The sequence below is a fragment of the Equus caballus genome, chromosome 5, assembly GCF_041296265.1.
Source record: "Equus caballus isolate H_3958 breed thoroughbred chromosome 5, TB-T2T, whole genome shotgun sequence".
NCBI lineage: Eukaryota > Metazoa > Chordata > Mammalia > Perissodactyla > Equidae > Equus > Equus caballus.
In genome coordinates this window covers 12,988,087-13,011,663 of record NC_091688.1, presented here as the reverse complement: position 1 = coordinate 13,011,663, position 23,577 = coordinate 12,988,087, and the positions used below count along the sequence as shown (strand labels likewise).

At 46.9% G+C, this 23,577-nt stretch overlaps 1 protein-coding gene across 15 annotated transcripts in view; it reads left to right on the top strand.

Annotated features, from left to right (window-relative positions):
• Window positions 1-5,534, top strand: part of SEC16B (SEC16 homolog B, endoplasmic reticulum export factor) — a 70,732-nt gene extending 65,198 nt beyond the window's left edge. For 7 of the 15 annotated variants that reach the window (XM_014739530.3, XM_070267752.1, XM_001498322.6 and 4 more), the window contains exons 21-26: window positions 1,567-1,719; window positions 1,898-1,996; window positions 2,365-2,473; window positions 2,606-2,685; window positions 3,661-3,759; window positions 4,399-5,534. In XM_014739530.3, coding sequence (XP_014595016.3) covers window positions 1,567-1,719; window positions 1,898-1,996; window positions 2,365-2,473; window positions 2,606-2,685; window positions 3,661-3,759; window positions 4,399-4,467 — 609 coding nt within the window. In that variant the 3' untranslated portion in view covers window positions 4,468-5,534. The remainder of the gene's footprint in view (window positions 1-1,566; window positions 1,720-1,897; window positions 1,997-2,364; window positions 2,474-2,605; window positions 2,686-3,660; window positions 3,760-4,398) is intronic. The other 8 variants (XM_070267748.1, XM_070267747.1, XM_070267753.1 and 5 more) reach the window with 2 other exon arrangements.
• The last annotated feature ends 18,043 nt before the right edge of the window (window positions 5,535-23,577 follow it).

Genomic DNA, 23,577 nt, shown 5'->3' with positions numbered 1-23,577 from the left:
AGGAGCTCGGGTTTTCATTCTCATTCCCACATGCGGAGCTCTGATGCTAGTTCCTCATTCTCACATTGTTAAACCTTTCAAGTGCGTTGCTTCTTGTTTCCTTTTCTTTCTTCCCTCCTCTTTCTCTCTATCTACCTCTTCCTTCTTTCCTTTCTCTCATATAAAACACAGTGATGGAATCCTAGCATATAAACCCTTGTCTATTTCTTGAATTTTTCCATTAGGAGAAATTCTTAGAAGGAGAGCCAGACTGCTTAGGTTTGAATCCTTGCTCTGCCATTTACTAGCTGTGTGACCTTCAACAGGATCCCTAACCTTTCTGTGCCCTAGTTTTATCATACGTAAAATGAGATGATAATAATGGTACTGACCTCACAGGACAGTTGTAAGGTTAGATGAGTCACTATAGAGAAAGCACTTAGGACAGTGCTTGTACGTAGGAAATTCTCTGCTCAGAATAAAAACGAAAGCTTTTTCTATATTTGCCGAAGTGTTTTCCAAAGGTTGTACCAATTACCCCCCCTTTTTTTTTAAAGATTGGCACCTGAGCTAACAACCGTTGCCAATCTTTTTTTTTTTCTGCTTTATCTCCCCCAACCCCCCCATACATAGTTGTATATCTTAGTTGTGGGTCCTTCTAGTTGTGGCATGTGGGACGCCACCTCAACGTGACCTGATGAGCAGTGCCATGTCCGCGCCCAGGATCCGAACCCTGGGCCGCTGCAGCGGAGTGCGTGAACTTAACCACTCGGCCACAGGGCTGGCCCCCCAATTACCCTTTTTTTGAGAGTGGGAAATGTAAATACAACACAACAGGGCAAATGTAGTATGATTCCACTTATACGCGGTACCTAGAATAGGCAAATTTATAGAGACAAAAGAGTAGAGGTGACTGGGGCTGGGGGAGGGGAAATGGGAAGTTGGTGTTTAATGGGAATAGAGCGTCTGTTGAGGTTGATGACAAGTTCTGGGAATGGATTGTACAACATTGTGAATATACCAAGGCCACTGAATTGTACACTTCAAAATGGTTAAATTGGTAAACTTTATGCTATGTATATTTTACCACAATAAAAAAGTTAATATAAAGGGATGTGGGCACACTGTACTCCCCTCTGGTGCATTTATTCACAGTTGATCCGGAGTGGGTCTGTTAGGAAGTGAGCTCTCGGATGAGTCAGGTCCAGTGGTTGGTGCATTCTCTGCTTGGGTTCATGGGTCCCTGTGGAGTGTTTCCTGGCTCTCTTCATCCCTAGCAGTTCCACACCCCCTGCTCCAGGCCTTGGTGTGGTTCTGGAAACCTTGTTTCTGGGGAGGTTGCACAGCGAACAGAACCCCATAGGATTAGGGATAATATGAGGGCTGGGTTTGGGCTCTGGCCCTGTGCTGAGACCGTCAGCAGATCACCTCTCATGGCTAAGCCCTGCTCTGTCACCAGTAAATATGATCCTGTAAGACGATTCCCCCGATTTATTGAGCAGGTCAGGCGAGGGAGTACACAGAAATGCGCCTTTGGAGCCTGTCAAGTGTTACACAAACGTTAGTTCTTATTTTCTTTAATTCCAGGCACCACTGATTCCCAGAGCACGAAATATTTCCGAGAGTTCCACCATTTCATTCAAGGAGGATGAGGAGGAGTCCTCCAATGAGGCAGATAAAAAATCTTCCCAAAATACTGCACACAGCGAAAAGCCAGGAGACGTGAAAGGGAACACGAAGGTGGGGGACTTCCTCTTCTCCTCCCTTCATTTCCCTCCCAAAGGGTGGAGTGGACGTGGGAACCTGGGCTTTGGTTGTGTCCCCCCACTGTCTCACCACCATCATGTTGGGGGGGTTAGTCTCGTATTTAGGGGGAGAAGCAAACCTGTGGGCCATGAAACTTCCCCTTCCCTTCCAGAGCTCAGGGTTTGGCTGGTTCAGCTGGTTTCGCTCGAAGCCCACCAGCGTCGTGTCCCCCTCTGGAGACGAAGACTCATCTGACAGTCCCGACTCGGAGGTAGCTTCGCTGGGGGATGGGAAGCCTCCTCCCCTGTGGGCCTTCAGATGAAGTGTCCTCAGCACTTGGGGCACCCAGAGCTGGCATAGACTCTACGATGGGAGATTGTGGGAAATAAATTTGTCCTGTGAGGGGAAAGGCAGATGACGAAAGGCCTTACAAGTTAGGATGAGGAATATTGACTTTAGAGGGCTGGCAGTAGTTTGGATTGTTGAGCAGAGAAGTGGCGCGAAGAAAGTGGAGTTTTGGGGAGAGGACCCAGCAGCAGGCTGTGAGGGGAGGCCACCGTTGTGTGCGCTGCAGGAATCCAAGCAGGAGGACGTGACTTTGTTAACCTCCAGTGCTGCCTTTCTTTCTTCACTAAGTAGGAGACCCCCAGAGCATCTTCTCCTCCCCAGGCTAGCCCGGGCCTCTCATTGACACCTCTCCCAGGGCCCCAGTCTCTGCTGGGCACCAGCGCCTTCTCCAGGGGCACAGGTACCGCCAATCCCATGTCCTCTGGGCTGTCTGTGGTCCTCTCTGTGCTCCCTGGGGATGGAGGGTACCTTCTGGGAGTAGGGACTCTTCAGTCCTGAGCAGTGGAAACAGGTCTGACCCATTGCTTTCTAGGTGAGGGTGAGGTCCGAGGATCAGCGTCCAGTGGGGGAACAGCCGAGGCCACTGGGAGTGGAGGCTTGTCTGGGCCTGAGGTGAGCAACCTGTAGGCTAAGCCTCGGCCCCTCCAGATGCCTGTGTGTGTCAGGACTGAACTTTCAGCCTGGCCTGGAGGTGCCACCCTGTGAGGGCCTGACTCACGGGGGACACGGAGAGAGCTTTTGTGTTAGTCTGCTAGGGCTGCCATGACAAGACGTCACAGACTATGCAGCTTCAACAACAGAAATTTATTTCCTCACAGTCTGAGGCTGGAAGTCCAAGATCAAGGTGTCGGCAGGGTTGGTGTCCCCTGAGGCCTCTCTCCTTGGCTTACAGATGGCCGTCTTCTCCCTGAGTCTTCACATGGTCTTCCCTCTGTGTCTGTGTCCAATCTCCTCTTCTTATAAGGACACCAGTCACATTGGATTAGGGCCCACCCCAATGACCTCGTTTTACGTTAGTCACCTCTTTAAAGACCCTGTCCCCAAATACATTCTGAGGTACTGGGTTAGGATTTCAACATAGGAAGTTTTGGGGGAACACGATTTAGCCCATTACTGCTTCCTTAGGTGGAGTCTGGAGAACGGCCTCTCTCCCTGTGCCAGGAGGGGCCAGGGTTCACTGGCATCCTTAGCAAGGGCTGCGATAAACTCTCAATGAATTGTCCACACTGGTATGGTTTTCATGCTGAGTGTTAGGAAAACGTTTTTATTTCTTGTGGTCTGGTTAGAGCACTCTTGTAGTATATTAAGCCTTTCATGAATATGATATTACTTTTTATGATGCTATTAATATAATTTCTTTCTTCTCATGTGCTCCAGCAGCACCTGAGCCTCTGCAATGCCACCCCACACCCCGGGGTCAGCGGTGCCCGGGTCATTGAGCCACGTTTGCTTGAGATACCCTGAGTTGTATCAAGAAACCCTTCCCACTTGCATCTCTTGGCCAATGTTGATGCTCAGGGAAGCCCTTGACGTTCTGGAATCTGGGAAGTGGCGACTGATGGCACTTTCTATTGTTTTCCATCACAGGGTGTCTCCTCTGAGCTCTGCTTCAACCCTGGGCTTCTACCTCCCTCGCCTGCCTTGAAAGGGGCTGTTCCTCTCTACAACCCATCTCAGGTCCCCCAGGTAAGGAAGCCCTGAGGGAGGGGGGTTAGGGGCACAGGCTTCAGATTAGGGAGAACTGGGTTTACAATCCTAGTTTATCACTTCCTCCGTGTGAGTTCTTGAGCAATGACTTAACCTCTCTAAGTCTCAGTTTCTGCATCTGTAAAATGGGGTTGGTGCTTGCTACCTCACAGGGTAGTAGTGAGGATTAAATGGGAGCATGTATGTGAAGGGTCTGGCACATAGAAGATGCTCCATAAAGGTTGCTATGATTAATATTGCTTTTGACCTTTCATAAGTCTCAAGACTCAAGAGACACAATTGGTGTTGGTATCACTGGAGTGGTTGTGTTGTCCCTCTGTCCTGGGCATGGAGGGATCATTGCAAACTGTGAGAGAAGCGGAACTCCCTGTTTCTCAGTGAGCTGGGGCAGACTGATCGCTCCAATGCATCATTTGGCCTCCCCCTTCATAAGATCCACCTTCTTTCTCCATATTTAAGACGGCGTTGGGGGAAAGTGAATAGTTAGCACACCACCACGGGAAGCCAAAGGCAGCTGCTGTTCTAGACGCTCAGGATGCCCTAGCTCAATGCAGCCAGGCAGCCCCAGTGGAGTCATGCTTGGGGCAATAATCTGATGCAACGTTTGTTGTTTTCCAGCTCCCCACAGCTACCAGCCTGAACCGGCCGAATCGCCTAGCTCAGCGCCGCTATCCAACCCAGCCGTGAGGAGAACGGCCACCTGTCCCAGGCTGGTCTCCCTGAGGCACAACTTTAATGTTGCTCTCCTTTCCTAACCTCCCAGCCCCTCTGCCATACTGGGGCCCCCAAGAGGGTGGTGCTAGCCTATTGCCTCCCCTGGGCATGGAGAAGGCAAGGGGACAGGGTCTCCCAGTACACAGCTCAGGCCAGTCTCCTAAGATTAGCTTCAGAACCACGGAAGGTACTTCATCAGATGGAAAAGCTGAGTATAGCAGCAGCCTGGGGGTGAGCAGAATGCCATGGCGGCAGCTTTTGGGTGGTGGCTTCCGATCCTCAGGAAAGTCAGAGCCTACGAATACCACTGCTGGGATCAACGATGACACCGCTGGGCTCTGCCGCAGGAAATTATTGAGGGGGAGGCGCTTAGAGCAATATTCTAAATGAACTTTGCCTCCTCCCTCAGTCTTAGTTATAGACTGATTCACGGCTCTAGTTAGCAAAGTTTTTATCCTGAAACTTGGTTGGCACATCCTGTCATCATTCTCTCTCCAGTGACATTTCAGCAGTTTCCCTCTTGGTCCCAGTTTTGTGCACATTTTTTATGTGGTTCAGATTAATTATATTTCTCTCACTTTCTTAGCTGGTCCTATTTTTTCACATTCTGGCAACTGGCTATCAAGTTAGATTGCTGTAGGCATCATATCGTCATGGTAACTACTGAACCTAATGATGCAGATGGATGGAACATCAGTATAATAAACGATGGAAAATGTTTCCTAAAAATTCACTCCTTCCAGAAGAGAGGAGGAATAAGTGCCTGATATTGTTAATACCTCCCTTTCTACCTCAGGCCTTTGCAAATTGATGTTCGGAGGGTCACTGGAGCCAGAGGGAGGGGGGAGACCTCTTGGAAATTTCCATTTCTCCTTTCAAACCCAAAATAGGAATGACTCTTGCTGTTTGTCAGATTTGCTGAAAATTGCTCCTCACAAAGAACATTTTTTTGCATGTGTAATTGTACATACAGGTTTTGTACTCTAATGTACTACGGTTCTGATGTCAATGGTGATTAAACCAGATAATTTTATAGCAAAGGCTTGTCTCTGGCTGGTTTTTTGCAGAGGGAGAGGACAGAGTGAGTGTGTTCTGAAGTCTTTCTGGAAATGGTTCCATTGTGTGATAAGGAGCGAATGGCTGGAAAGAGCCCTTTGTTAACAAAGAATCTAGGGACTGGTCTCTTAACTTGCAAGTCTGTTCTAATGTCGTTTTTTCAATTAAAAAAAATACGGACAAAAGCTCCTCTGATGCAAATTAGTCATTCCATTAACTAAACCGTGCCTATTGTGTTCTCTAAAGAGTTTATTCATCTCTCAGATTAAATTAGGAAATGTAGGCATAAGTATTTTGCACTTAGAAGGCCCTCAGGAAAGGCTTCCTTAACAGACTGCTACTCCTTGGGATGTTATGCTGACACCCAGTGGTGGCACTGTGGCAGTAGGATGTGAGTTTTGTAGGAACCAAGCTGTTTAGACTTGAATCCTGGCTCATCCACAGTTCACCTTGCAGCGTTGGGCAAGGTGACCTAACTGTCCTGTGCTTCAGTCCTGCTATGTATAAAATGAGATGATAATTACAATCATACCTACCACGTAGGGAGCTTCCAAGAATTAGGTGAGTCAAGGGCTTAGAAAAGTTCCTGGTACGTGCTGAGCACTCTAAGCATTTATTATTAGTATACAATCTACTGAGTAAACTCTTGACTGTCTTGTTGCCCACCAGATTAAACTGTGGACCCTTCATTCCTGGTATAGGTGTATAATGGGAATAATAATTTAAAACTGCTTTGCAATATGCGTCCTTATTACTAAGCCAGTTTTTCTTCCTGCATCCCATCTGCCACCCATGCTAGGCCATGTGGCTCAGTGCCCGTGGGAACAATGACGTAGGGGAAGACCTACCCCCTGCAAAGGAGCACTTTGGAGGAGGAGAGGGAGGACGAGAGAGCGGGGCAAAGACGTGCGATGCCTGTGTCCTCACTTCCTCCTCCTGTTGGGATGATTGATGGAAAACCAGTGGCCACAGTGTCCACAGAGCAAGCGCTCTGCTCAGTTACTTCCCAGGCAAGGTACACAGCAGTGAAGAAATTTCTGAGGGGGAATGTCAGGGGGTTTTATGCACAAGAAAGGGAGGAGGTCACGGTATTGATGCTAATTCTTGACTGAAAGCTTGGACTCTGGCAAAGTCAGAGTGCATCCCTGAATCAGTGTGTGATTGGCTAAGACGAGTCCTGTTGTTCATTGGTCATTTGGGTCCAGTAAGGGTCTGACGAACCCGGGTCACTTGGAGTTCTTAGTTGTTTGTCAGTTTTAGTGGTGGTGAGGTTGCTAAGGGTCATGACCATTTTACAGTTTCAGCTGGTTAAAACCAGTTGTGGTGAAACAAAGCAAGTACAGCTATAAGAGGAGAATTTTTTTCTGCTTTACAAGGTAGAAGCTTGGGGAGTAGGGGAGGTTGTGATGGAAATCTGCTGCTAGGGGTGGGAGCCTGAGAGCACTGGGCTCGTGGCCCCCTTCCGCATCCATGACTGGGGAAAGGCTGCAAGCCTTGAGCAGAAGCTGGCTTTGCATTGGCACTTTGTCCAACGTGGCTCGGGAACTGTAGAAGCTTGACCTTGGGGATGACCATGGTCTGAGGCAGAACCTCTAGCTCCCTGCAGCCTGGTGTATGTGGACAGGGAACGATTGCGTCAGTGTCCCAAAAGGCCACAAGGGACCAGTCATGCCCCAGCAGACTCCGGATCAGCGCTGGGCCAGGCCAGCCACTGCAAAGAATAGGGCCCCCCGTATGGGCCACTGGCCCTCCTTCCCACCACTATGAGCCATTTTGGGGAGAGAAAACAAATAGAATTCTCTCTCTCTTAAAAAAAAGGAATCACCAAAGACACTGTCTAAAAGGGAAGAGACTGAGATATTATTAATTGGCAAGTTTGTCTTTTTCCCTTACTCCTCAGTGGGGTGTGAGCTTGGAGGAAGAATGGTTATAGGAAATAAACAAGCTACATTTTCCTTAAAAAACTGAGTGGTAATGTGAAAATTTGCCATCTGCTATATACATATAGTTTAATATTTATACGAAAACATTTAAACTTAATGTTTAATAATTTGGAAGAGAACAAACCGTTGAACTCCACTTGTGTCTGTCACATATCACATTCCAGCCTTCTGTCTAATCCCCTTATATGGCTATAAAACTGCAAACAAGCCTTGATTCCTCAGTCACCTATAGAGGCTCCCCTTTCAGCCTTAACTCCAGCTTCAGGCTGCTCAGGATCAAAGCCTCTGCTGGCTTTTTTCCCCCTAGAAATCTTCTTTCTCTTTGGTCTCTTCCTCTGAGCAACCAAGAAGAAGAGCAACAGCCTGCATCCACGTCTTCACTCAAATCAGAATATTTTCTTCCCAAGAGGAAATATGCAAAATACTCTTCTGCTTGAAAAGAATAATAGGTATGGAATTTGGGTCTCTCCACTTGCAGGAATTTCTCTGACACTTTCCCCCTCGGAGAGTAGAATGGCAGTGACTTTCCCCTCATCTATTTGCCATCGTAACCTGGAAATTGTGTATAGCATGATCTGCACACAGTAGGATGTCAGTATGTACCTGAGGTTCCTCTGCACACGGCCCCCAGCGCTGCCCCCTATCATGAAGCACCTACACCAGGCGCCATTCATCCAGGTCCTTCGGAAATGGTTTCTTAATGAGATTTGAAGTTATTTTGAATGAGGATTAGCCGCATATTAAAATATTTTTGTTACAATCTCAGTAAGTAGAGGGATCTGCTTCCCCCACTTTCTTTCCGTTTTGTATGTATCTCCAGGTGATAGTACTTCCTTGGAACTAGGTCAACAGCAGAGTAACTCAAACTTGACTGCCCGAGCCAACTGCTTGTTACTTTAACGTGAGATGCTCTCCTGGTCTTTATCCATCTTTGAGCGAGCTGGTTAAGTATCCAATTTTTAACAAATCTCACGAGAGGGGACTCCATGGCTTCCCTTGAAGCTTCCGCCTAGAGTTCCGCACTCTCAAACGCTGGGATGCCATTCCTGATGCTTTATACCCAAATCACTCCTGTGGCTCTTTAAGGCTCTCAGCTGGTCTTCAACAGAGATGGAAAACAGCTGCTCACTGCCACCTGCACCCGGAACTCTTTCATGTTCTGGAAGGCCATTAAGCTGTGTCTCAGCTTATGAAATAAAGGCTTACAAAATGGCTTTTTCTTGACTAAAGTTGGGGATTAAACGAGCTAAATGCGTGTTGTCTTTTGGTGGCTACCTTGGCCAGACATTCTGAAGTTCAATTATAATAGTAATAGTGTTTATTGAGTATTTACTTTGTGTTGGGCACTGTGGTATGCATTCTATGAAGTATATAGTATTATTGCAACATATCATAGATGGGGAATCTGAAAACTCAAGAGAGAGATTAAGCAATTTGTCCAAGGTCACACAGCTACTAAGGTGGAGCTAGGATTAGAATCCGGGCAGTCAGACCTCCGAATCTGGGCTTTTAGCCACATAGACCCCGGACATATGTACATTTATGGGTTCACTTATCCATCAAATATTAACTGAATGATGTGTCAGGCTTTGCACTGCTTTCCCAACAAGATGCTCTTGACACTTAAAATACTCGTAGGCTAGTGAGAGAGATAGACATATAAACACAGAAATTACTGCATAATTTGAGAACTATTATACTTAAAGATATATTCAAAGAACTTTGTACCTTGATATCTCTTAACAATATAGGGGTTTCATCTATTTATATAATCTGGGGGCTAACATGTAATATGTTCACATTGTACCACTTCTTGTAGGTTAAGATCAAAGTTAAGTTCACTGCTAGTGTGTAGAATAGCAACCCTGTTGGCCAGAGTTTGAAGTGGCGTTACTATGTGGCAGATGTACATGAAGTCTAAAGGAACAAGGGTAGTGGTGCACTGTGACCACGAACAACACGGAGCAACGGCATCTGAAAGGCAGGTAATGCGATTTAATCTTGCTGAACTGCTATCACAGAATCCCTTCTTGCTTCTTCCTGCCCTTTACTGAGTTCTGAGTCAGGAGAAGACAGTGAATACTGCAGTGGAACTCTCCGAAGGGAAGGGTCCAAGGTGGGGAATGTTGTGATTGTGTGTGCGCACATACATGGATGCCGTTCCCTGAGGATCCCTTTGCAGTGAATCTAAATCTCTTTTCGCCTAAGCTCCATCCCCATCTGTTTATTTCCTCTTCTTCACAACTACTACTAAGAGACGATTATCTAGAAGATGGCCTCTCCAGTAAGCATCTTCCAAGTGGCTGATACTATGTAAGATATCCACGGAGTCTCACATACCAGAAGAGGATGTAACAGATCCTCTGTCAATAAATCCTAACTTTTGGCTAGAAAATTTTAGCTACTTTTTTATGTTCCCCAGAACTGTGTTCTTGGAAATCAAAGGCCTTGACTTTTTTTTTTTTTTTAAAGATTTTATTTTTTCCTTTTTCTCCCCAAAGCCCCCCGGTACATAGTTGTGTATTCTTCGTTGTGGGTTCTTCTAGTTGTGGCATGTGGGACGCTGCCTCAGCGTGGTCTGACGAGCAGTGCCATGTCCGCACCCAGGATTCGAACCAACGAAACACTGGGCCACCTGCAGCGGAGCGCGCGAACTTAACCACTCGGCCACGGGGCCAGCCCCCAAAGGCCTTGACTTTTAAAACTTGTCTTTGATTTCTAAGAGGCAATTTTGGAATATAAAAGACATCAGCTTGGAATATAAAAGAACAGTTTCTTTTTCACTGTTCTTGTGTTCTATGATCATCATTTGGGATCATAGGAGATCTCATTGTCCTGGAGTAGAAATAATTTGATTTGGGCTTCAAGATTTCGTTTCCACTTCTTTGGGTATTTGGGTAAATATCCAGGAATTAAGAACAAACCAGAGCCTTCCAGCCATGACTTCTTTATGTAATGTTTCAGCTTCTCTTTGCAGACAACGACAACAGCCCACAGATGGTGCCAGTCATCCCGATAACGTACACCCGTTAATTCTGTGAGTCAGGATCCAGCCGCACTTGCTTTGTGCAACAGGTCTGTCACCGACAAGTTGCAGATACACTGACATTTGCTAAATCAAATTAGTTTTTAAAGTAGCTTGCAATTTAAAAGTAATTGATGTTAAGGCCCGAAAATAAAGAATTCTTTGCAAAGAAAACAATCGCTCCCAATTTTCCACTCTGTAGAGGCTGACTTTGTAGTCTCAGGGAAGACGTTGTAATCAGAATAAGACTCTCAGTTCTAGGCTCACATCTTCCTCTAGCTAAACTGGTGACTTGAAGGAAGTTAGTGGAATTTCTCAGTGTCCCCAAAGTTCTCGGCTAAAAACTTGGATTTGCTCATTCAGTAAACATTTATTAGGACCTCTCATGAGGTGGATAGGTGAAAGGAAACACCAGCTCTCAAAGCTCACAGGCGAGGGGGGAGACTGCCGCCAGGCTTATCCCAGGATAGGCCTTGCTCCAGGCGCCGTTGAGGAGGCCTTCATTCTGCCTACCAGGCGACTGGGTGGGTTCTGGAGGAGGTAACTTTATCCATCAAAAGACCACGGCCCAGAGAGGTTAATCAATTTTTCCTAAATCCCCTTAATTAACTTTCTGATTTCCAGGCTGATACTCTTTTCCTTTGAATATGAGAACATAATTTAAAATGTAAAGTTTTAAAATTATTTCATTGAGAGTGTTTGTAGTAATAAAAACATCAATAATAATAACTAAGATGTGCTAGGCATTGTTGCAAGAGTTTCCACGTGTTTATTCATTAAATTCTCTTAACATGCTATGAGGTAGGTGTTTTGAAGAAACTAAGCACAGAGTTAAACAACTTGCACGACATCACACAGCTGACGATGGAGCCGGGAGAGCACTGTGCTGGGTGCCTCACGTATGTTGTCTTCTTTGATCCTAAAACAACTCAGAGAGGTTGCTTTATTAGCCTCACTTTACAGATGGGGAAATGGAGGCACAGAGAATTTAAGTAACTTCCCCAAGAGTGCACAGTAATTGGAGGAACTGGAATTTGAACCCTGGCCCCAGAGCCTAGACTCTTACCTCTTGTTGACTTAGTTTAAAATCCATAGCAGTTGTACCTGTTCTGCAAAGCAAGCAGGATCACTGAGCCGTATTCCAGGCTTATGGTGCTGTCTCAGCTGGGGCCAATCTCTGTTCCTCTGTTTCCCACCTGCAGCTGAGGGCTGCTACTCACTATCTTGTGTTTATGCATATGTCTGTTTTTTCCATTAGACTTGTGACTTCTGGGGGACAGGGGAGATATAACTTGTTCATCTTTATATTTCCAGCACCTTGCACAACGCCTATGCCTAATAAGGGCTCCATATTCAAAATAGACCTGAATGAATAATTTCCCATCAGGAGAACCTCAAAACTGTTTGCAGAAAAATGTCTAAGATTATTTCTGCCAGGAGATTGCCATTTGGGTCATCCTATTTGATCCATCTCTGCATCTTTAGAAGCTGAGATGGGTCTTGATATATAGTAAATGCTCAAAAAAAAAAAAAAATCCATGAATGAATGAATGGCTTAGTAAGGGAGGCAAGGGGCACAAATGAGAGGCTCATTGCAGCTTTTGAGAAAGTGTCCCTAGGAGAGATGACAGTTCTTCAGAAGAGGGAGCCCCATGCTCCTCGCAGAGACCCTCAGGCAGGCCGCCTTGGTGGCAGCTGACGGGAGGGTGGTACCCTGCTTGAGTGATGGCCTGCATTTACACTCCTCCCTTGAGCCTCAGGGGTGCTTGTTTCTGGCAGAAGCATTTTTTGGTTTTAAAAGGTACTTCACCCCTTTACAATCTGTGTAATTGTTATTGGAATGCTTTGCCCCGGTAGTGTCTTAATTAGGTCAAATTTAATACCAAGGGCTATAGCTTAATGCTGTATTTTCAATTCTAAGGCACCCTACTCTTGACCCTGCCAGGAAACATTCACATTTTCTAAACGTGGGGGCACCCTGACCCAGAGCCCATTTTTGCACTCTTCCAGGAGGCAGGGTAGGGATGGGGTCCAGGGGAGCTGGGCCAAAGGAGATGTGTGTGCCAGGAGAATCATCTAAATGCTTCTAGAAAGAAAATCCTCTCTGAGTTACCCTGCTCCAAGCATCGCTTGGAAGTTGCTTGGGTAATTGCAGGATCCGAAGCTCTTTGCGTTTGGTTAAATTATATAGTTTTGTTCTCGGTGTGTTAAAAAAAAACCTCCATCCTCTTTTTTCCTGCCTTTTATCAGGCAGAACACGCCCCTAGAGTTACACCCTTCTTCTCCCCACCATGCCACCCCAATAATGAGAAGTAAGCCATCTGCCAAGAAAACAAACACAGTATAAAAATTACGCAAATGCATCATCCCCAACGCAGAAGGAAAGGAGCAGCCACCACCTGGCCTCCAACAGAAGAGAGGGCCCCCTACAGGCTGCCATTCTCTGTGGGCTGGAGGAGGCCGAGGGGAGGTGAGGGATGGAAATCACTGCACAGGCCCGGTCTAAAAAGGGACACGGTGGAAATCAAGTCAGCGAGCTCAGTGTTGCTGTCCCCTGTCACGGGTGCATACAGAAGGTGCCTGAGGAGGCCATCAATCTGTCACTGGAAAGAGGAGAGGAGGGGGGTAAAGGAGGTAATTGGAACTGAGGTTCGCTGGGGCCTGTTCCTCCAGCTGGAAGCGTAGCTAGAGAGATGCAGAGCAGAGCCAACCCCACAGTAAGGTAAACTGGGCCTTTTGCCCCTGGTCTTGGGCAACAGTGCCTGTGAGAAATGAAAATCTGCTCTGACTATACCATTTCAGACAAGCCTCTTTGCTAACTCCCGGTCTGGTCCCGGCTCGGGATAAAATTTTACTCCCCTCGCCTGAGAATGCACTTTCCATTGCCCCACTCGACTCCAGGCTTGCACTGATTTGTACGTAATTTGTATCTAACTCCTTAATCAAAGGTTGTCTGAGGGAACAGAAATTCCATTATTAGAAATTGTGCGTGCATGGAAGCTAGTCAATCTTCCGTTTTATTGATAAATTGGAATGTTAAAACAACTATACCAGTCGACATGACAGTTCTTTCTAAGAAAGAGGCAGTTTACAGAGCTGTGCAAATCAGAAGTGTCCTTAAACTGTGGTTGGGGAGACATGATCTGGCAAAACATCTACCAATAAAATGGAGTATTACAGCAAATTACCCCGTTTACACATGCAGGCAAAGCTTCACTTCTCATGCCATGTTTGAGAGCCAATAAAGCTTGCAAATGTGATGGGAGCCACCATTTCTGCCTCCGTGCAGCTGTTTATCAGCAGCTTTTTAACACATTTTCATGTATTAATGAGGTGGCATAGCAGTTCCAGAATTAGAACAGTGGGATGTATCATTGTCTGCCTTACCTGAAGATACGCCTGCTGTCAGCATCGTTACCATGGCGTGTACAATGGCAGATGGAAATTTCGGCGGATGTAGCACATGCACAGACCCCTCCCTCCCTGTGCCCCAAACCCCCTCATCTTCTGACCACACCTGCGTGGGCCCTGGCACTGCTGTTTGCAGGTCTTGCTGCATTTTGCAACGTTGTCTCCTTGTTTCATGATTTATGTGCCAGTAGGGCTTGAGAATTCTTCTTTCCTTCCCTATTTCCTAAAATAGTTCCTGGCATTCAGCAGGTGCTCTGTAAATGCTGAGTGAATGAATGAGTGGGTAGGTGGATGGATGAAAGCATTTGTTCCCCCAAAGACTACCCTGTGCCAGCACAGTCTACCTGTCACTGTGGCTTCAAGGCACAAAATAGGTACGTGACTCGGCTTTCCTTGAGTCTGGATACAAACGGTAAAATGAGATCTATAAACTGAGAGTCGTCAGAGGGCTCAGGAGCATTTAACCCAGAGACTTCCAAACACAGGTCTGGCCCTGGGGCTAGAATATTGCAAAGTTTTCAACAGTCTGCAATGAAATGAGAAAAATAAGGACAATGTAGTGTTTTCATAGATCTACATGAATTCTCTGTTAGAATTCTGAGATTAGGTCCTTTTACTTTATTTGACATAAAACGCCCTTTCTTTTACAGAATGATGGTCATAGCAGATGATAGCAATTTTTTAAATGCCTTCACTTGGCAAAACAAAAATTTCCTAAGTCCCCCACATTTATTTCGAGGAAGGAGGGGAAGTTTAATGGGTCTGTGAAATCCCAAAGTCTGGACCCACTGGTTTAATTCATTTCCGTCCTTCTGAAAAAAATTCACTGAAATCACCTATTGGCCTTAAGTGAGACACTAAGCTACTTAAAAGAATTAGCTCATTTTGGCAAATGATAAGACACTTCCAGTCCTACAAGTACCTCTCTGTCTTGTCTCTTCGGAGCAGGGATCCGGGCTGGGTCACCTAAGTCTTATAGTAATGCCATTGCTAAGCAATAGATTTCTTTAATCCAGGTCACTCACTAGAACAGAGGAGCACAGAGGCCCGAGCTCCTAATGTCTAACACATTCTCGTCTATTGTATTGTCTTTAGGGAGAACATATACGTGCTCTGACCGAGGAAGGACGGAGCACCTCCCTGAGCTACGAGAATTCTAGTTGGTATGAAACGTGGGGAAAAAAGGCATAGACACACCTCCACAGTCACACGAATGGCAGCCACACGCCTTTCTCTGAATTCCTGCAGCTCTTACTGTCTATGCCACCCAGCATAGCCCGTGGTTTCTACACTGTCTTCTGTTCTCTCGTTATTATTCACGTCTTATCTCCTCTAAAGAATGGGGACACTCTACTTGAATCCTGTTATTAATTGATACTTCTTTTTGTAAACACAGTCTTTTCTGGATCTTGTTGGCTGCTGCTGGTTCTACGTATGTTGGAAAGCTCTGAGACCCTGTTGACCTGGTTTCCAGCCTCGGCTCTGTCACTGATGGGTGACAAGTGTAGGAGTGAGGGCTGTGTCTCCCAGCAGCTGGATCCCTGTGGCTAAGAGGGAGTAACAGAACTGCCCTGGCACATCGAGAGAATGTCGTGTGTTTAACTTCCTAATGATGCTGATGCTCTCTGGGAGTATAAACGCGAACCATTATCACTATGGGTAATACTAGTCTTTGGTTTTCAAATTTCTCTTTCTCAAGGAGGAGAGGCAGAAAGATTATTTAAAGAAACAGTGAATAGAAGGCTCCAGTTTGCTCTTAGTTCCTGGTCGACTTTGATGAGGACGGCATAAGCAGCAGGAATGCGGTCTCGAAGGCCTGAGGTAATTATTTCTACTTCAGGGCATCAAGTCTTTTCTTTCTCCTCCTCCCTTTGGGGAAAAAAGAAAGAAAGAAAAAGCTAGGAGAGCTAATGCTCTTAAAAGAAAAAAAGATGATTTCTGTATGCCAGGTCTGGAAACAGTGTTTCCTAAAGCTTCTGCTACAAAAGAGGCCAAGCTGAGTAGACAGGGACTGGCCCAGGGCTGGCTCAGCCTCCACCGTCTTGCCGTGGAAGGAGACAGGAGCAGGAGAGACTGCAAGAATTTTTTAAAGTTCCTTTAGTTTCTTAGAATTTCAAGAGTAAAAGAATTCTTCTTTTGTGTGTGTGAGGAAGGTTGGCCCTGAGCTAACATCTGTTGCCAATCTTTCTCTTTTTTTTCTTTTTGCTTGAGGAAGATTGTCACTGAGCTAACATCTGTGCTAATCCACCTATGTTTTATGTGGGATGCTGTCACAGCGTGGCTTAATGAGTGGTGCTAGGTCCACATCCAGGAAAAGAATTCTTGCAGATCCATCAAACTTGTCCAGTGCCCTTCATACTTGTGACAGACATTGGTGGTTCCCCAGGTGTATCGGTTCTCCATTGCTGCTGTAACAAATTACCAAAACTCAGTGGCTTGAAAAAACACAAATTTGTTATCTTATAGTTCTGGAGGCCTGAAGTCTGAAATGAGTCTGAGGGAGCTAAAATCAAGGTGTTAGCAGGCTGGTTCCTTCTGGAGGCTGCCTGCATTCCTTGGCTTGTGGCCACATCACTCCAATCTCTGCTTTCATCATCACCCTGCCTTCTCTTCTCTGTCAAACCTCCCTCTGCCTCCCTCTTATAAGAAGCTTTTTCATTACACTGGAGTTGCCTGGATAATCTTCCCATCTCAAGATCCAGGCCAAGGGAACAGCAGGTGTAAAGGTCCTGAGGTAGAGCAGGCTTGGTGTGTAATAGCAAAGAGGCCAGCATGCGGGGGGAGATGCAGGGGGTGGGCGCAGTAGGAGAAGAGCTCAGAGAAGGGGGCAGGGTCAGGGCATGTAGGACAGAGAGGCCAAGGTAAGGACTTCAGCATTTACTCTGAGTGGGAGGAAAACTCCTGATGGGTTTTGAGCAGAGAAGTGGCTGACATGATCTGACTTACAGTTTTCAAGGATCACTCTGGCTGCTGGGTGGAAACTAGACTTGGGGTGGGAGATGGGAGGCTCTTGCAATAATCCAGGCCATAGATCATGACGGCTGGACCATGGTGGTAGCTGCGGTGGGAGATGGTGGTGGGAAGTGGTGGGATTCTGGGTATATCTTCAGGGTTGAGCTATTAGAATTTTCTGATGGATTGGCTGTGGGATGTCAGAGAAAGAAAGGAGTAAGATTGACCCCCGGGTTTTTGGCTCTGCAGTGGGAAAATGGGGAAGACGGCAGGAAGAGCAGATGTTGAGAGAAGATGGAGAGTTTGGTTTGGACATATCAGGTCTGAGATGTGTATGAGAATTACAAGTGGAGATGTGCCCAGTCCATGCAGCTGGATTTGCTAGTCCAGAGCTCAAGGGAGGGATAGGGGAAGTCTTCAGAAAAACGAATAGTCACAGCCTGTAATCTCTGCCTACTTGTTCAAGGACAAAGGCCAAGCCCTTTAATGTGACCGTTAAGGTCTTTCTGTGGGCTGGTTTCAGCCTCATGTCTTATTGAGCTTCTATACGCGAAGCTTCAGTCATTGATATTCTTCAAGACCCTACACCCTTTCATGCTTCATAGCCCTTACTTGCGTTGTTCTCTTGACCTAGAGTGTGCCTCCCCTCCCTTGCCATCAAAATCCTGTCCATTCTTCAAGGGCTGTGAAGCCTCTTCTGACGCTTGAGTGGAAGTCCGTCATGCCCTCCTCTGTGTTCCCAGCTAGACAGACTGTGTGTTCCCTGTCTACCTTATAGCTGACCTCTTGCATTTGTGTCTATAGCCCCACTAGATTGTAAGTTCCTTGAAGGTGGGAAAGGACCACGGTTCGTTGATCCTTATATCTCTAAGATGTCTCCAAGATGGAGATGGATGTAGATGGGATCCTGAAAACCAGAATCCTCAATCAGGCACAGTTCACCACTACTGGTTTTGAAGTAGACCTGCATGGAGGACATGGAGAGACAATAGCACACTGTGGATTACTACAGGGTGTTGGCCAAACCCCCGTGCGGAACCCACAGCTCGGGTGAGCAGGCTTCACCGTGTGAGTCACAGCTGCTTCTCTGGCCTTCCAAAGAGCTCAAAGACTAGACTGAAAACTTGTTTCCTTGGTCCCTTTCTCTGAGGCCCCCACTCAAATCTTGACCAAATCTGAAGGTAAGAGGGCAAGGACAACTGAATCTATCAGAGAGATGCTCTGGGGAAATACAGCCTAGAGCAGAGCTGGCCTAAGTCATCCCCCGAGGGACTTGAGAGAAGCACGTTGGTAGGAAGCCGAAGGTTTAACTTACCACCCTCACCAAATATGAGGACACAATCTGGAAATAAAGTCAGGGACTAAATAAGGAAGGGAGAGAGCAGGTCAGGGATGCATGCGCGTTTAACTTCTTGCTCATCGCACAGAATGTGCCACCCTGCCTTACGGTCCAGCGGGGTTCTAAACCATATCCCACATCAGTGCAGCTCCTCCTTGGAAGGGAGCTGCAGTGTGGAGAGCCCTGTCTCCCACACCAGAGGGAGCCTGCCCCTGCATCTAGCCCTGATTTTCACCTAGCACGTGCTGAAAGGTTTCAGTGGATTTGCTGAATTGAATAAATCCTCAGGAAGACATATATATTCCCAGTGGAAAGACCAAGGGGTCACTCTGTGCCGATGACTGTGAGATAAAAATCTAAGACAGTTTCCCTGGGATCCTAATACAAGACACAGTATAGTGCAGTGGGTAAGAGAGAGGGTCCCGGAGCCATGCGATCTTGGACAAGTTAACCTCCCAGGGCCAGTTCCCTCATCCGTGAAATGGCAGTAATGATATTTCTCACCTTATAGAATTTTTTGCATTTATTAAATGAGTTAATACTTGTGAATACTTATAACAGCACTGGGCACATAGAATGTTGGATGTTTTCTGGCTGTTTTAGAAAAGTGAGTTAGCTGTATAATGGTAGAGCGTAGCCATGTCAGAGGACATCTCTAGGTCTTTGTTCCAAGAAGGTTTGAAATTTCTGAGGAAGAGAGAGAGAGATTTTATCACATTGTCAGCCTCTTTTACATGAATATCTCTTCTTGCCTTGCAACCCATATCCTGGCAGCATAAATGACCCTTCTCATCCAGTGGGAAAATATTCCTGGAGCTTGTTATGGGGCTGTTATTCAGGCAGCTGCTTTTTGGCATGATCCCAAGTGAAATGTTTGAGCTGGCTCTTTCCTCAGGCTCAGAAGTCACCTGGCAAATGTGAACTCCGAGAGTCCTGGGATGCTCAGCTGGAATAGCTGGCTTGTGTCACACCAAGCAGGTGGTTTGAGACCAAGGGCACAGCATTGGCAACAATGGTTGTTGGAAGGTTACCAAGGCCTGGAAACAGTCTCATCAGTTGTGTGTGTGTGTGTGTGTGGTCTCTCCAGATGGGTAAAAAGGGTCTTATTGGGAATCTTAGAAACAGTATTTTCTTCCCCGTTTTCCTGGCTTTCATTGTTCGGAATTTTCATTGTTGTCCTGGTAGTCCGAGGGTCTTTTGCAAACGCAGCCCTCTGCTCTCTCTCCCTCCTATTAATATTTGTCTGACCACTCAGAACTTTGACCTGAAAAGCCTGCCTGCCTTTCTAATGGTGCCCTTTTAACTCTTTTATTTGCCTTTTCAGGCCGCATTTCCCCTCATTTCCGCGAGGATCAACCCTGAGAAGTGGAAGCTCTTCACAGTCAGAGGCATCTGGCAGGAGCAGAGGGACTCAGGCGAACCAAGATTTCTGTTTGGATACCGATTAATTCAGTCTCCCCGTCCCCAGATTCCAGTGTCAATACCTCCTGCCACTTTCTGAATCCTGAGAGGAGGACTTACTTTTGGAATCAGAAAAAAAAAAATCACTGCTTAAAGGCTTCTCTTTTTTGAACCGTGTTTAGTTGGATCAGTTATAATCTCTTATTTCCCATGATAGATTTTACACAAGAATATTCATTCAATGAATATTTACTGAGTGTCTGTGGGAGGCAAGGCCTGGTTCTAGCATTGAAGGGGGATGTAAAATATACAACACATCTCTTTCTCTGTATCTACACATGTAATATAGATTATAATCCAGTGGCGGGACACAACATATGCAAAGGTGGGAGACCCTAGCGGAGAAAAAGTTGAAAAATGCTGCTCCTGGACCTCATGACTCCAGCTTGTAAGAAAACCTCTCTTTCCTTTCCTCAGGGGGAGGAGATAGTTCTGATGTCACTGAAATGTGTGAAGACTCATTCCCCTCTCCTACTGTACCCATGCAAAGGGGGTGGCCCAGATTTAAGCTCTTCATAGGGCATTGTTGCTCATTGCCGTGAGCCCCATGGGACGTACTATGTGGCTGACTGCAGGCCCCATGCCGTCATGAGAGGAGAGCAGCTCAGCGTGAAGCACGTCCAGGTCCACACCCAGCTCCTCCACCTCCCGTGGGCCTTCGTGTGAGCTGTTTCACTTCTTTGAACCTAAGTTGCATCATCTGCAAAGTAGTAGCATCTACCTCATGATGTAAAAATTAGAATGAGATCATGTATGGACCACACATGGGACACAGAAAATGAGCAGTTCACGTAAATTCCCTCTGTTCTAATATCAAGATTTACTTTATCTTTTCTTTCTTCTTCTTTTTTTAAAATTTCCTCTTCTTTTCTCTTGGGGTGGGGGTGAATGCCCGAATCATCTCAGTTAGTCTTTCTGGGTTCCAGGCACATCTGAGATTAATCTTGGTCAGAACTTGAGCATCACGGCCAAATTGTCAGCTCCTTCTGCTAACACGTGGACCACATGAAGGGACTTCTCTCAGTGCTAGGTGATGCTAATTGCCGTCTGATCTGAAGCCAGAGTTGCTTTCCTTTGTTTAATAATTTACATCTTCTCTGAGAACACTGAGCTGAAGTTTAAAATTACAGAAAGGGATGATATATCTAAATGCCAACAAAGCTAAAGCATAGTAAAATCACCCAAAGCCCCTTTGTGGGCTGCCAATCACTCACCACCCAAACACGGGTGGCATTTGAGGGAGTGCACACGTGAGACAGTAAGAGCGTTAAGCTCTCGAGATGCTGGGTCTTGGTCAAGCCTCGCTCTGTGGGCGTCACTGGCTCGTGCTAGCTGAGAAGCATGGCAGGTCATTGAAATGAGCACAGTGGGCGTGCCCCGACTGGACGGTACTGCACTGTACTTTCCATTTATTTTTTCCTCAAGAATTTATTGAATACCTACTACGTGGTAGGTCCTCTGCTGGGCACTGTGCAGAGTTAGAAAGTTCTGGAGACTGCTGCTTCAAGCTGCTCACAGCCTGGCAGAGAAAATACACATTAATAGCCGGTTAGCCCTCCTCCCCCTCCCGACCCATGCTCCCCATGTAGCAACAGAGCAACAACCTCCTCCAGTATTTTTTCTGCTTTGTAGCACTTTGGAAGTGTGGAAGTTGGGGAGGGTGAGGGAATAAGACGAGAATAACAGGAATAACCACTTACAGCAGTTACAACGTGCCAGGTTTAGCACTAGGCATTTTTATATAATATCTCAATTAATTGGCGAATCCAGGAGGGAAAGAGATTTATGCTCCATAGATGGGAACAGATCGGGAATTTTCAGCTGTGTCCCTTCCTGATCAGATTGAGAAATCCAGTTTCACTCTACAAACACACTTGAGTTAACAAAGTTGGTGGTACTCTGACTTTGTGGAAAACTCGGTTCTGTAAGCTGACTTTGATCACTCAGGTGCTGAAGGCAATACTCCCCGTTTCAGAGAGACTGTGACAGCTGTCCCTGAGGGGCCACCAGTCAGAGCACAGTGAAAACGAGCTGATCCTTGCTCTCCCAGGTCCCTCTAACTGGCAGGCTCTAGCCCTGCATCCCCGTGGCTGCTCCCTCACTCCTCAGCAGACTGCAAGGGGCCCCCTGTCAGGCCCGTCTCCCCTCGGCTCTCGGGGTACACTGAGCACCCCTGCTCCTGGCATTCTTGCCATTCAGTTTTTCTCCATAGCAGAGACCATCATCTAACATACCTACTTTACTTCTTTGTCACCTCCCTCCCCCTATGAAAGGTAAGCTCCTCGAGGCCTTGTAATTTCTGTTCCCCTGCTGTACTTTCAGCTCCCGGAGAAGGACCTGGCCCAGAGAAGGTGGCCAACAAGTATTTGTGGAATGAATTGATGACCTGACAGTATTAGGAGGAAATGACTCTGCAGCCAGAGGAGGGAGAGAGCCTTTCCTACACGGCAGGATGATGGAATGTACCATTCATTCATTGATTCGTTCATTCACTACGTGTTCACTGAGCAATTAAATGGTGGCTGGCACAAGGCTAGTCTTTGGGGGAACAAATATAATGAGACACAGTTCCTCCTTTCAGGGAACTCAGCCTACTGAGGGCAATGGACACAGAAAGAACGCTAATAGTAGTAATGACGATGACTCACGTCTATGGAGTGTCCTATGTGCCGGGTGCTGTTCTAAGCACGTTTACGTGTATTAACTCTTCTAATTCTTACAACAAAAATGAGGTAGGGACTACTCTTATGGCCATTTTGCAGATGAGGAAACAGAGGCACAAAGAAGCCACCCTCCTAATTACAGTGCAGGGTGAGAAGTGTTCTGAGGTGCGGATGGGGTGTGTGAAAACAGCTTCCACTTTAACCGGGCACTCCCAGGGTGGGCAGGGGCAGGTGGCAGCTCTGAGAAGCCTGTCGGTGATAATTGCTCTCCTGCCCCCATCCCCACTGACCGGCCCTTTAAGTTGCTGGACGCCTCTACCCTCCCTCCTCACTCCCATCCAGCTGCTGGACCTGGTCTCCACCCCGCCCCCCCCACCCAGCTCAGCGAATGCTCTCGCTCTGACGCTCGCGACCTCCTGCTGTTCTGATCCTGAGTCTGCAGGCCCCTCCAGTGCTCTAAAGCAGGCAGATGGCTCAGCCCAGATGCCCCAATTCCCCACCCTGTGCTCTCGAAGCTGTGCCCTCAGACACCCCGTATTGAGTCCTGCTGCCCTCTGTGAGAGGGGAGAGTGTCAACAGCCCCGGATTCTGTCACTGCTCCTCTGCCCCGGACCCTGGAGGTCTCCATTCCCTGAAAGGGCCTTCGGGAGTCTCCCAAAGGAGAAAGTTTAACCCCTTCAACCTCTCTCCTTCTCTGCTCTCCCCTCAGTCCCTTCTGAGTCTTGGGTGACCACCCTTTGTGCTTCAGAACTCTAGGAGGCCACTTGTCTTCCTCGCCTAATGATGTGTTACAGAAAACAAGCTTCTATTACTTGCAAAAGTGTGACGGGAACATGAATATTAATAACTCCCATGGGTTTCCTGCAAACATCCATCACCTCGGCTTAGAAGGCTTGTTCTGACTTGCCTGGCATGGGGGTAACAGCTCCGCCGAACAATAATAAAGCATTCATGAGCCCAGCTTAGGCGGAGTCTTCCTGGGGCTTTGAACTTCAGTGCTCCTGCAGGGCCGAGGTGGGGAACATGCGCTCCTCCACCCGGATTCCGGCAGGAAGATGTTGGACTTCAGTCAGGGACAGGACTTGGCAGCTGTGCCCGGACCCGGTGGAGCTGGGGTAGGGATTTCTCTTTATCAAAAAGAAATTCTCCTTGGTGACAGAATCTTGGTGAGCAGGTGCATTTGACCTAAGCTGAATCCGGATGCTGAATCTGGAGCTGGAGAGCTACCTGGTC